Source organism: Falco biarmicus, chromosome 1, assembly GCF_023638135.1.
Source record: "Falco biarmicus isolate bFalBia1 chromosome 1, bFalBia1.pri, whole genome shotgun sequence".
Taxonomy (NCBI): Eukaryota; Metazoa; Chordata; class Aves; order Falconiformes; family Falconidae; genus Falco; species Falco biarmicus.
Window position 1 is genome coordinate 21,500,693 of NC_079288.1, and position 12,199 is coordinate 21,512,891.

The 12,199-nt window shown below is 61.0% G+C and overlaps 1 protein-coding gene across 1 annotated transcript in view; it reads left to right on the forward strand.

The window, feature by feature from the left end:
* Positions 1 to 2,105: 2,105 nt before the first annotated feature.
* SRRM3 (serine/arginine repetitive matrix 3) overlaps positions 2,106 to 12,199 on the forward strand; it is a 28,923-nt gene continuing 18,829 nt past the window's right edge. The window contains 2 exon segments of the mRNA XM_056326704.1: positions 2,106 to 2,251; positions 10,433 to 10,688. Coding sequence (XP_056182679.1) covers positions 10,465 to 10,688 — 224 coding nt within the window. The 5' untranslated portion in view covers positions 2,106 to 2,251; positions 10,433 to 10,464.

The following is a 12,199-nucleotide window of genomic DNA, read 5'->3' on the forward strand; positions in this document are numbered from 1 at the left end:
AGGCACAGGGTGGGGGGCATTGGGGGACAGGCGTCCCCAGCCAGGTGCACGCGGTGTCCCTGCCTGGGGCCCTGGCAGAGCAGCCAGGGTGGTTTCAGGGTGGGTTGGGCAGCTAAACCCTCGCCATGACCACACTGGGCAGTTTTGGGGTGGTTTGGGTACCCTGTCCTTTGCCATGAGCATGGTGGGAGATTTCAGGGTGGTTTGGGGGAGGTCTGAGTACCCTGTCCCCTACCAGGATGCCACAGTACAGGGAGATTTGGGGGGGCTGAGGGTGGCCCCAAGCAGCACAAGGCTGGTTCAGCACTGCTGCAGGGGCTGCCTCTCTTTTTGGTCCTTTTGGGGGATTTTCAAGGCACCTTCTCTTTTTGCAGCCACCCCACTCCCTCCTTGCTGCACCCTGAGCCCTCCTCCTCTGGCTGGGTCCTGCCACACCGCTGCTCACTACAAGGCTAATTGGACCAGACTGGTGGCACTGGTTTGTACTGGGAGCTTCTCCCCCTCAAAGTTTCACCGCTTCCTGGCCCATAAGGAGGGCAAGTGCTCAGCATCACCGAAAGAAATGAGAATTAATTACGGACTCATCACTTGTGCTACAGCGCTGGGCAACATCTCCGGAGGGGACCTGGCATGTCCCATGTCACCCTGGCCCCCCTGCCAGCCTGAATCCACCCGCAGCCACCAGGGTGGGGGTGCCCCAGTTGGTCCCAGTCAGTGCCAGCAGCTGGGAGAGGGTGGGCAGGGCTGGGCTGGCACTGGGGTGAGGTGGGGCATCAGGGCAAGAGGGTAGGGCATGGGATAGGATATGGGGTGAGGTGGGATACAGCAGAGGATATGCAATGGGGTAGGATACAGGGTGGAGTGAGATACAGGGTGGGACATGGGATGGGATGGGCTGAGATGGAATGGGCTAGGATACAGGGTGGGATACAGGCTGGGACAAGACAGGTTACAAGATGGGATGTGATTCAGGGTGGGATATGGGATGGGAAGAGATGGGATTTGGGGTGGGATGGGATGGCATACAGGGTGGGGTACAGGAGGGGGGGGGTTCTGGCCATTGCACCCCTCAGGCACAAGCAGCTTGGCAGGGGCAGGTGCTGCGGTGGCTGGTGTTTGGTGCTATACCCCAGGGTGCAGCTTTGGGGACTGTGGTGGGGTGGGGTGGGCTTCTGGGGGGATTTGGGGGTGCAGGTGGGAGGTAAGATGTGGGGACGAAGGTGGGGGAGAGCACTGGGGAGAGTTGTGAGGTGCAGGGGGATGCAGGGCAGAGGGCTGTATGATAAGTGGGGGGGTGTAGGTGGCTATTGTGACCTGGGGGGATGTTGGGGGGCTCTGGGGAAGGGGGTTCTGTGGAAGAGGGGCTCTGATGAAGGATGGGGGGCTCTGTGGAAGGGGGCACTCTGGTGAAGGATAGAGGCTCTGTGGAAGAATGGGGGGCTTAGGGGAAGGGGGCACTCTGGTGAAGGATGGTGGGTTTGTGGAAGGGGAGTGCTCTGTGGAAGGATGGGGGGGCTCAGGGGAAGGGGGACTGTAGTGAAGGATGGGGCTCTAGGGAAGAGGGTCTCTGGGGAAGGATGGGGTCTCTGGGAAGGGATGAGGTATCTGGGAAGGGATGGTCTGGGAAAGGATGGGGTCTCTGGGGATGAATGCTCTGGGGAAGCATGAGATCTCTGGGGAAGGACGGGGTCTCTGGGGTGGGATGGGTGCTCTGGGGAAGGACGGAGTCTGTGGGGAAGAAGGGGAGTCTGGGGAAGGGGAGTCTGGGGAAGGATGGGTGCTCTGGGAAAGGATGAGGTGTCTGGGAAAGGATGAGGTGTCTGGAGAAGGGATGGTCTAGGGAAGGATGGGGTCTCTGGGGAAGGATGTGGTCTATGGGGAAGGGGTGGTCTGGGGAAGGACGAGGTCTCTGGGGAAAGATGGGTGCTGTGGGGAAGGGGGGACTGGGGAAGGGGGGAGCTCTGGGGTGTGCGGGTGGGTGCGCGGGTGCTGCGCGCCCTCCGTCCGGCAGGCGGCGCTGTGCGGTGGCGGCGGCGCGCTGGCGCGGCGGGCGGCTCTGTGGCGCGGAGCTGTCCAGCACTTCAGGAGGGGCCGCGCTCGCCGCGCCGGGAGCCGGGAGCCGGAGCCGGAGCCGGGAGGGGCCGGGCCGGGCCGGGCCGGGCCGGGCCGAGCGGGGCCGGGCCCAGCGGGGCGGCGCAGGCGGCGGCGGCGGCTCCGGGCCGGGCCGGGCCCGGCGGGGCGGCGGGGTGAGGTGAGGCGCGGCGCGGCCGGGCCCGGGCCTGGCTGGCGGGCCGGCACCGGGCCGGGGGGGGGGGGGCGGGTAGGGCCCGGGGCGGGAGGGGAGAGCGGGGCGGGGGAGCAGCGGGACCCCACCGGCACGGGGCGGGGGGCTGAGAGGTGCGGGGGGCTGGGGACCCCCGAGGGATAGGGGCGGGGGGGGGCTGAGGAGCCGGTGGGGATGGGATGGGGGGGTCGCGCTGCCTCTCGGGGGGCCGGGTGTTGGGGTCCCCGGAGGGGCGCGGGCGGAAGGGCTGGGCAAGGGGTGCAGCGTTCCGTGGGTGCTGGGGCGGCTGGGGACCCCGCGGGCAGGCGGGCGGTGGGGGAGGTCCCTGGGGTTTGATGCTTTTGGGGGTACGGGATGGGGCGAGAAGCCTGGGGGTGCGATGCCCCCCTGGGGCGCAGGGGGACCCCAAAGGGACGTGGATGTGCCAAGGGCTCCGCGGTGCAGGGGGGCCTGGCGGGGGGCACCCCATATCCGTCCCCGTGCTGCAGGGGGGCCTGGCGGGCCGGCGGCAGCGCTGACCCCCCGGCACCGGGATTTTGTCTGCACCGCGGGCTGGGAAGGACGGGATGGTGATGAGCCCCCCCGAGGTTCCAGCACGTTGTGGGGTGCCAGTGGGAGACAAGGCCGGGATAACAGCCCTGAAGCCCCTCTCTCTGCTGTGCCGACCCCCTGGCTGTGCTGGGGAGGGGGCCCTGCAGCGCTGGGTCTGGCTGGTGAGATTTCAAACCCTGCGGGTGTTGCGCGGGGGAAGGAGAGGGGCAAGGCTTGGCAGCCGGGGAGCTGAGTGGCGGCTCAATGGCTCGTCATTTGGGAGCGTTTTTGCTTCTCCTTCCCAGGTTTGGCCCCAGGGATGGCCAGGCTGTGCCATGCGGGGGGCTGGTGGTGAGGGGTCGGGCCCAGCTCGGGGGGAGCAGGTGGCTTTCGGGGGAAGTGCGTTCATTCATTCTCTCCGGAGCCGAAATTTCAGCCTGTGGATGTTTCTTGGCTTGCCTGCGCTTCTGCTGCTGCAGGGGCTCGTGTGGGGGCTGCTGGCATTTGGGGGTGTCTCAGGTTGGTGGTAAAGGCTGAGGACCATCTCACAGGGTGCAGGTGCTCGTGTCCTGTCTGCTCTCCCTGCCCTGGCATGTGGGTTTGTCCTGGCAGGGGACAAAATCTCCCACTGGGGGAGATTTTGGGGACAGGAGCGCGTATGTCCCAACACACAACATCCTTGCTCCATCCCCCTCTGCCAGCATGGCCTTGTGCGATGCCACCCCCTGCCTCCCACCTGGCTCCCCCTGCCCCAGGGACTCATCCTGGCAACACGTGCAGGGAGAGGCAGGGGCTTTTGGAGCCAGAAGCTGGGCAGCTTTTAGCTTTTAGGGGAGCTTTCGGTCCTTGGTTGCTGCTGGGGATGGTGAGCGGGGGTTTTGCCAGGCAGGCGGAGGGGTGCAGGGCACTTGGCTGGTTTTGTCCCCGGTGCCAAGGAAATGGTGCTTTCCCCCCAGGCAGAGGGTCTCCTGCCCTGGGGGCCAGATCTGGCTGTGGGTGGATGTGTGACCGTGGGTCCTGGGTGTTGCTGGAGGGGGGGCAGAGTGTGCCCACCCCACATCTCTAGGCAGGGGGTGTCTGTGGGGTGTGGGTCGTCACCCCATGGGTTTAGTGCTGGCTGCTGGGGGCCTGCTGGCTGTGGGGGGCCCTGATCCCCAAATCCCTTCCTCCTCCTCTTCCCGACTGTCTCCCAGCTCCCGTTTTCCCCGGCCAGGTGGCCTGTGGCTTATATAATGTGCTCAAACCCTGGAATAGCTCCTCCCGTTACACAACCACCCAGCCAGTCGGGGGGGTGGGGGTGGGGGGGATCCCCGGCTGGACGATCCCCCTGCACTGGCCATGACCCACCCCCCCACCCCCCCATGCCACAGTGCTCAGCCCTGGGGGTCATTTTCTGGGATTGTGTCCCCATCAGGAAAGGTGACCCCGTTGTGACAGTCATCCCCCTGCTCCTCTGGGAGCTCAATAATTGCTTTTATTGTTGTTATTCCCCCCATCCTCCGAAGTGGTGATGGGCCATGGGGCTACCTCTGCTTCCTGACTCCTTGCCCAGCAAAGCAAATGGCCCCAGCAGTGCAATACCAGGGGGGCTGGGTATTCCCCCACTCTGTCCTTACCCATTATTTAAGCACCTCCTGGTTGTAGAAGGTCTGGCAGGGCAGCGAGCACCTGAGCCCTGCCTGCTGGGGCTGCCTGCTGGTCTCTTGGCCACCAGTGAGCAGCTGCTGGTGGCTGTGGTGGCCCCAGGGGGCTGAGTAGAATGTGGCTGGGGGGACACAGGGCTGCAGGGTCCTATAGGGGATACCCATCACCTGGACCTGCTGCCTCTCCGCTCAGCACAGAGGGGTTTGCTGCTGTCATTTGGATGTGTTTCTCCTCTTGTCCCTCATCCCTGGCTCAGGAATGGGATCACTGTGGGAGTCCCAGGGTCCCCTGGGGCTGGTCCCCATCGTGGTGTGACCCCCTTTCCACCAGCTCTCCCCCAGCCCATGCTGAGAGCAGGGCTCACAGAGCCTGCCCCCGCAGCCCAAGGGGTTCAGGCTGGGGGAGCTTCAGCTGCAGCGTTTTGGGGACAGGAGCAAAGCCTGGCTCCTTGCCCTCCATCAGGCCCTTTTCTCTGGAACATCTCCCAGGGGAGCTGATGGGTCTCCTCTGCCCACACCCTTGTGTGGTGCCCGTCCAGTGGGGAGGACTGGTCCCCACCCCTGGTTCCCCCATCCCTACATCCCCAAGTCAGGAAGAAGCCCGGTTGCTTAGCAACTGTTTAGCTTCTCCACCAGCCTCCTCATCTATTTAAAAAAAAAAAATTATATATATATGCACAGACGTAGGTATGCACAAGCAGCAGCAAGCCCTCGCCCAGCTCGTGACCCCCCCCCCCCCCCCCCCCAGCCAGCATCCATATATTCTTTATTAATTGCATTAAAGTCTGTGAGGCATCAAATTTTGGTTAGGGAAAGGATGCTCTGGCTGGGGAAAATAAGGATGAAGGGGCTGGGATGGCTATAACCAACCCTCTCCTGCTATCCCTTCCGACGGGCAGGATCTCTGCCGGCTTGGGGCTGGGAGGCAGAGCTAACGAACCCCAGACCGGCTACGTTTAAAGCCAGATTTGTCTTTCTTTTTTCTCATTCTGGGAGGTCTGACTCATGGTTTTTGGCACTCGGGGGCTAGCGGAAGGCAGCTCTGGAGAAGGTCAGCCCAATTAATGGCAGCAACCCCAGACTTTTCCTCCTGGTAATTCTGACCAGGTGTTTAAAGGAGGCCGGCTGCCTTCCCGTGATATTCTGGCATTTTGTGAGTGACAAAAAGAAGCCCCCTTCTGCCAGCTGTCCCCACAGCACGGCCAGGGAGCAGCCTAGCGTGGGGCTGTAAATGCTTCAGACACAAGGCGGTGACTTCGGTAGGTGCTGGTGTGCCCTGATGAGACCACAGAGGGCAGGGCAACCATGGGGGCTGCTCCTGTCACCCTCTCTGATGGGGCTGGAGGGTCCTCGCCTCGGCTGGGTTGTCCCCTGCATGTTGGGACTGAGCTCTGGCACGCTCAGTGCACCAGTGATCCAGGTAGCCGCCGTCCCAGGCTCGCTGCCTGCATCCCGTGCCTGCATCCCTGGCACACGGGCGCTCGCCATCACCCTGGCTGGTGCAGCTGGATGTGGCGAGAATTAATCGAGCACCGGCCAGAGGCGGCTTTAATTAGCACCGAAGCGGGGAGGGGGAGGATGCCCAGGCACCGCTGCTGCCTTTCCCTGCCGAGGGGGAGATGCCGGGAGAGCATCCAGGCATTGCCAACACCTCGCTGCCATCCCCGCTCCCACTGGGAAAGCGGTTTCATCCGCATTACAGCGCGGCAGGGCCCTGCAACGGCAGAGGCCAGGAGTGACGGGCAGCTGCCTCCAGCACAGTCCCATGCCCGGGGTGCCGTGGGCATGGCCAGGGAGCAGAGCAGCACCCGGGGGGGCGGGGGGATTTGGGCAGAATCAGCTGGGAAGGGATTTGTTTTTCTGGGCTGGAAAATAAAAGGGCAAAAGCAGTTTGGTGAAATAACACTTTCTTTTGCTCATTTCCCTTGTTTTCTTCTTTTGCTTCGGGCTGGAGCTCCTGAATCCCTGAGTCTCCCTTCAAAGCCCAGGGTGGACAGCCCCCAGGGCTGGGACACAGGGATGGCCACATCCTGGGGCCACCCCACCAGATGCCCAGGGGTCCCAGCCCACAGGGAGGGAGCTCAGTTTAGAGCTCGGCTGGAAACCGGTAGCTCCAAAGCGTGGCAGGATGGTCCTGGCACCCCCATGCTGGCTGTGTGTCAGGGGCACAGCGCAGTGTGTCTGGCCGTCTGTCTGTCCCCACCTCCACTGGGCTGGCAGCACGGGTGCTGGGTCCTCCCCACCATGGGTGCCACTCAGCGTGGCTGGGAAGGGAGGGAGAGAACCGGTGTGCTGGGCTGGTCCCTGTGCTTGGAGTAAGGCGTGGGATGGAGATGGAGGATGATGAGGAGGATGGAGGACAGGGATGAGGATGGAGATGAGTATGGAAGCTGGAGAAGGAGGGTGTGTATACAGATGAAGGATGGATATGGAGGATGGGGATGAGAATGAAGATGAGGATGAAGGATGAGGATGAGCTCTGAACATTTCCAAAAGCTCTAATCCAGGCAGCAGAAAGCACCTGCAAGATGAAAAGCTGTTTTGACCTCCCCAGGTCCCAGGGTGGCATGGGGAGTGCCGGAGGAGAGATCGGGACCCTGAAACGTGGGCGAATGGCTCAGCAAAATGGGAAGAGAGAGATTTGCTCTGGAGATTCCCCAGCAGCTCCAGCCTGTGGTGCCAGGGGGTTGAGCCCTCCTGGGTGGCACTCAGGGGATTTGGGTGGTGGGGACGGATGCCAGCGGCTGTCCCCAGCCACACCCTGCAGCCTTTAAGAGTCCGTGGGGACACGGCGCAGCGCTTGCCCCATGACGCCTCCTCTCCCTCTCGGCAAGGCGGCCGGGCAGCAGGCTGCCAGAGCTTGATGATTTGTGGGTAATTACTGCAGATAATGAAATATTTAACCATCGTCTTTATTATCGGGGGTAGCGCTGAGCCAGGCGGGAAGCCGCTGCCACTTGGGCAGGGCTGTGCTGCCTTCACAGACAGGTTTGGTGCCAGCGTGAGCTGGTGGAGTCGGGTGGTCCCCACGTGGTGGCCGATGGATGGAGGTTGTGGTGGTGACGGCCACCCTGTGTACCTGAGCTGTCGTCCCCTGCGGGTGCAGGGTGTCAATGGGGGGTCTCCTTTGGGGACAGGGAGGGCACAGGCCCAGCCTGGGGGATGTGGGCTTCTTCTGCCCTGGTGACTTGTCCCCATTGTCACCAGAGGTGTAGGACTGGCTCTGTTTTCCACCCAGGGCTTTTGCCTGTGGCCTGGCTTTGCTATTGACAGCTGGAGGGGGGTTGCGAGTGGTTTTTCTCTTCCTTTGTTTTCCTGCCGGTGCTGTGGCTGAGGCAGGGTGGCTGGTGTCACCTCTCAGGGTAGCTATGGCTCACGGCTGAGGGGACACCGGGATGCAGCGCAGTGTCCATCCCCAGGCTGGCTCCACCTGGCCCCTGGTGCAGGAGTGATACAGAATTGTAGAATGATAAAATTTCCCCTTATCATATCTCTAGCTGCATTCTTTTTACGGAGATGGGGAAAGTTTCCTGGTGGGATCTGCATGCCTCCCCCACTGTGCAGCCCTTTCCCGCAGGTACCCATCCAGCTGCTGGTTTATCTCACATGCTCCTTCATCTACCTGCCCGGCTGTATATCCCACACGCTTTCAAGGTTTCACAGCAATGAATTCACCCACTGCCAGGCTCAGGATAAAATTAATTCCCGCTGGGGAAAAAAAAGCAGAGGCTGCTGTGGAAAGCATCCTCTCCTTCCCCCTCTCTTTCCTTGAGTGCCTCAGTGGGGGAAGGTTTCCCAGCAAGGAGCTTCCCCCATTCCCAAATTTCCTTCCCGGTTTTTGGCTTCACGCCTTGATGGGAGAAAGAGGAAGAGGAGCCCCCAGGCCAGGTTTTTCTGCAGCAGCTCTCCCATCTCTGGCCTGGGGCCACCCTGGGACATGGAGGGGGCTGGGGTCAGGGGTCCCTCCTGGGCAGGGAGAGCTGGGGGGGGTAGATCCTTGCTGTGGGGTGTCATGGGGCTTGAAATGTGGGTGCTGCCCTGCCTGCTGCAGGCAAGAGGGGATGAAGGGACACTCCAGTTTCTCTGACAGGGCCAAGCATCCAGAGGGTGCAGAGCCCTGTCCGGCTCCAGCTTCTCTGGCAGCATCTCCTGCTGCCTGCTCCTCCACGCCTCTGCGGCAATAAAGGCTGCTGGCTCCTCTCTGTGTGGTAATAATGGGGAAAAATGGAGGGGGAAAAAAAAGCTTTGTAATTAAGCAGTCAGCTGCCATCCTCCCCGGGCAGGCTTGTCAGGAGATAAATGAGTGCGTGGGGCAGCCAGTGGCAGCGGGAAAGCCGGGGATGTCCTCTGGGGATGCCGCAGGGTGGGAGATGCCTTCCTGCTGGGCTGGGACCCCCACCACCCTGGGGAGAGCTCTGAGGCTTTTCCTCTCCTCAGACAGCAGAGAAATGTCCTTGAAGCTTCTCAGGGGCAATCTGTGTTCCCACCCTGGCTCTGTCCCACCTGGCATGGCCATGGAAAGCTCCGAACAACCTGGCATCCCACTGGAACAGCACAGCGGGAACAGCAAGCCCTCCCTGGGCTCAGAACAGTGTGGATCAGTCCGTGATCTGTCTATCCTGCCTTCACACCCATGCTGGGCTGAGGGATCCCTCCTTTCCCAGGACAGTGTTTGGCCCCATCCTCCTTGGACGGCATGTGTCAGACACCACGGGCATCACAGGCAAGGGCTGGCTGCTTCCCACGTAGGCAATGATGTTCTCTGAAGAGCCTCTGCAGCAGGTAGAAACACCCCAGAGAAGTAGCTGCTGTCAAAAGCTGTGTCTCCGAGCCCAAAGCCAGCTTGGAGAGTGAGGGAGGGTGCTCTGCCTTTGTCCTCGACCATTTCTCTTTGTGCAGGACCTTCCAGGAGAAGCGTTTGTGGGAACAGCCCCCAGTAAAGTCCAGGCGGTGCCTCTGCAGCCTGGCTGCTGCTGGTAATGGAGGCAGAGGATCTCCAGTGGGAGCATCCCATGCTGGGAAGAGGGCCGGTGCTTTGGGTGGGGGAGCTGGGGCATCGCAGGACAGCGAGACTGAGGAATGGGTGCTCAGCCATGTGCCGATGGCCCGAGGTTGCTGAGACAGGGTTGTGTCTGTCGGGTTGATTCAGGAGATTTGGGAGCATCTCCTCCCCCAGGCTCAGGGAGCATCAGCCAGAGCCTCAGTGCAGCAGTGCTGCTCGGGAGCAGTTGTCCTCTTCCAAGGGGTTATTTTTGGAGCCAAGTGAGGACACGTTGACTGTGGTGGCGGAAGAAGGAGGCAGGGACACGTGAAGGTGAAAGAGCAGGGAGAAGGCAGGCAGGCAGCAGCTGGTGGGGAGCCTCACCTCCTCTCCTGGCCAGCACCAGGCCATTGCCGGACTGTGCCAGACATCAGGATGTCCCATGGCTGCATCCTCGCTGGCCAGTGCAGCTGGGGGATGCAAGGGGGATACCTGAGGTCTTTAGGGCATCCCCTTGCTGGATGGGGACAGTGCCTGGGACTGTCCCCAGAGGGTGTGAGGATGGATGCCCTTCCCTGTTCCAAACAAGAAGCAGCTGGCAGCGGGGCCCGTGGGGTTCAGAGGGATGCCTGGCCACCTGTCCCACTGCTACCGTATGGCTCCAGGTGACACAGATGCAGGCTTTGCCAGGCTTTCCCTGGTAAGAGGCTGGTGCAGAACATCCTCCTCTCTCTCCCATGAGCCAGCCCTCATGGCCTGGTGATGGGGAAGAGCCCCAGCCTCGCTTTGCAGATGGAGAAACTGAGGCAAGGGGCAGGAAGGGTGCTGGCAGAAGACCCAGATCTCTCAGTCACCGTCCCCATCAACCTGCTGTGCCTGCATCTCTCTTGAGACAAATTTTCCCGGCAGGTCCTGGCAGGTTCCCGTGACCATCGCACGGTGAGAGTGAAACCAGGGCAGGGACTGACCCCCAAGTCTTCCTCTCCCTCCCAGGTGCTGCTAGCAGCGAGGCTGCCCATGCCAGCATGGCTCTCTACAACAACGGGGCCGATGTGCCTTCCCCTCAGGAAGCCTCCAATGGCTTCTCACAGCCCAGCGCCTCGGGTACGTGGCACAAGGGCGAGGAGGAGGTGCGTCTGGTGGAGCCCAGCTTGGTGAAGAAGGCTCACCGGGAAATCCTGGACCACGAGCGCAAGCGGCGGGTGGAGTTGAAGTGCATGGAGCTGCAGGAGATGATGGAGGAGCAGGGGTGAGTAGTGGGGCATCAGGGCTGGGATGGAGATGGACCCCATGGCTTGGGATCCTTTTGACCGGTTTGCACCTTGTTCTCCCCCTTTTTCCTCTCTAAAAAAACACCTTGATGTGGCAAACGTCCCCAGTTGGAAGTAAATCCACTTTAGGATGAATCAGACAGCTTTGGGGTAGACTGGTGGGTTGGTTTGCAAAGCTAAATGCCTCCAAGAAACACAGACAGAGGACTGCATCCACACACATGTTGGAGGCTTGCCCTGGCCCCTCCGGTTGGAAAGCTGGGCTCCCAGCTCATAGTGCTGGGAAAGCCGAGACAGGAAGGAGGAATGAGTTGCTCATGGTCATGCAAGCCATCAATGCCACCCAGCCCGTGCCCCGCATGCCCGGGAGATGAAGGACAGCTGGGGTTTAGTCCCAGGTGAGGCTGTTCTGGTGCTTCAGTTTGTCCTGCCTTCCTTCTCTCCCCCTGGTTTTGGAGTGGAAGGAGCCCCTCCATCCTGTGACCCTGGCTGGGCACCGTGAGCTGCTCCCCAGCCTCTGCTCTCCCCTTGGGAAGCAAAGGGCTGGGGAAAAACCTGAGGGACTGGAGAGCATCCCTGCCCGGGTGGGCAGGAGGGGCTGGGGGGCCAGCAAGGAGACCCCCATTCCCACCAGATCCATGGTCATCTTGCCAGCTACCCCATAGCTCCGGCAGCCGTGGAACAGCCTGATCCCACTGACAGCTCACTAAAACCTGATGGATGGAGCAAATTCTTCAGCACACATGGGTAGACGGGGACTGGTATCAGCTGGGGAGAAGGAAAATGGATTGAGGGAAGGCTTCGCCAAGGCTTTCATTAAGAGTGCAAGCGTGACCTAGAATTAAATTGTCTCACACAGACTGGAATAATGATTGTGCCTAATTTGTCGTTATGGAAATAAATAAGGCTGACCTGGTGCTTTGGGGAGCCCAGAGACTCCTGTCGGGTTCCCGCGCCCTACTAGGGATCTTACTACTAGTAGTATCATTATTGCGATGGGTAATAGCAATATTGCAACCGGTATTGTTGTTATTGCTGTAATTGCCTCTGCTATTATTAAGGCTATTAATAACGATGATGACGGTGATACACTGAAATGATAATATAATTACAGTAATAATCTTGGTCAACCTGGTTAATCCTCCGCCTGCTGTTTCCCTCCTCGCAGGGGCTCTCCGGGGGGGTTATATGGGAACCGCTTTGCACCCCTGAGGTTTCTGCCTGGGCCGGGGACCGCAGCCTGGCCATGGCCTCGGGCGAGATATTGGCAAGGGCAGGGCCCCCAGGATGAGCAGGTGTGACAGCAGAAGAGGTTTTGTGGGGATTTAAGCTCTCCCTTGTTTCCTGAAACGCGGATGGCTCCTCCTGCCTGCGCTGGATCTGGCTGCTGCTTGCTCTGGGCTGCCTGCGCCGTTATTCCCAGCCTGCAGGCTGGATTTCTTGTCTGGAAAAGAAGTGTCAGCAATTTTTCTGTCTTTCTCAAATCCAT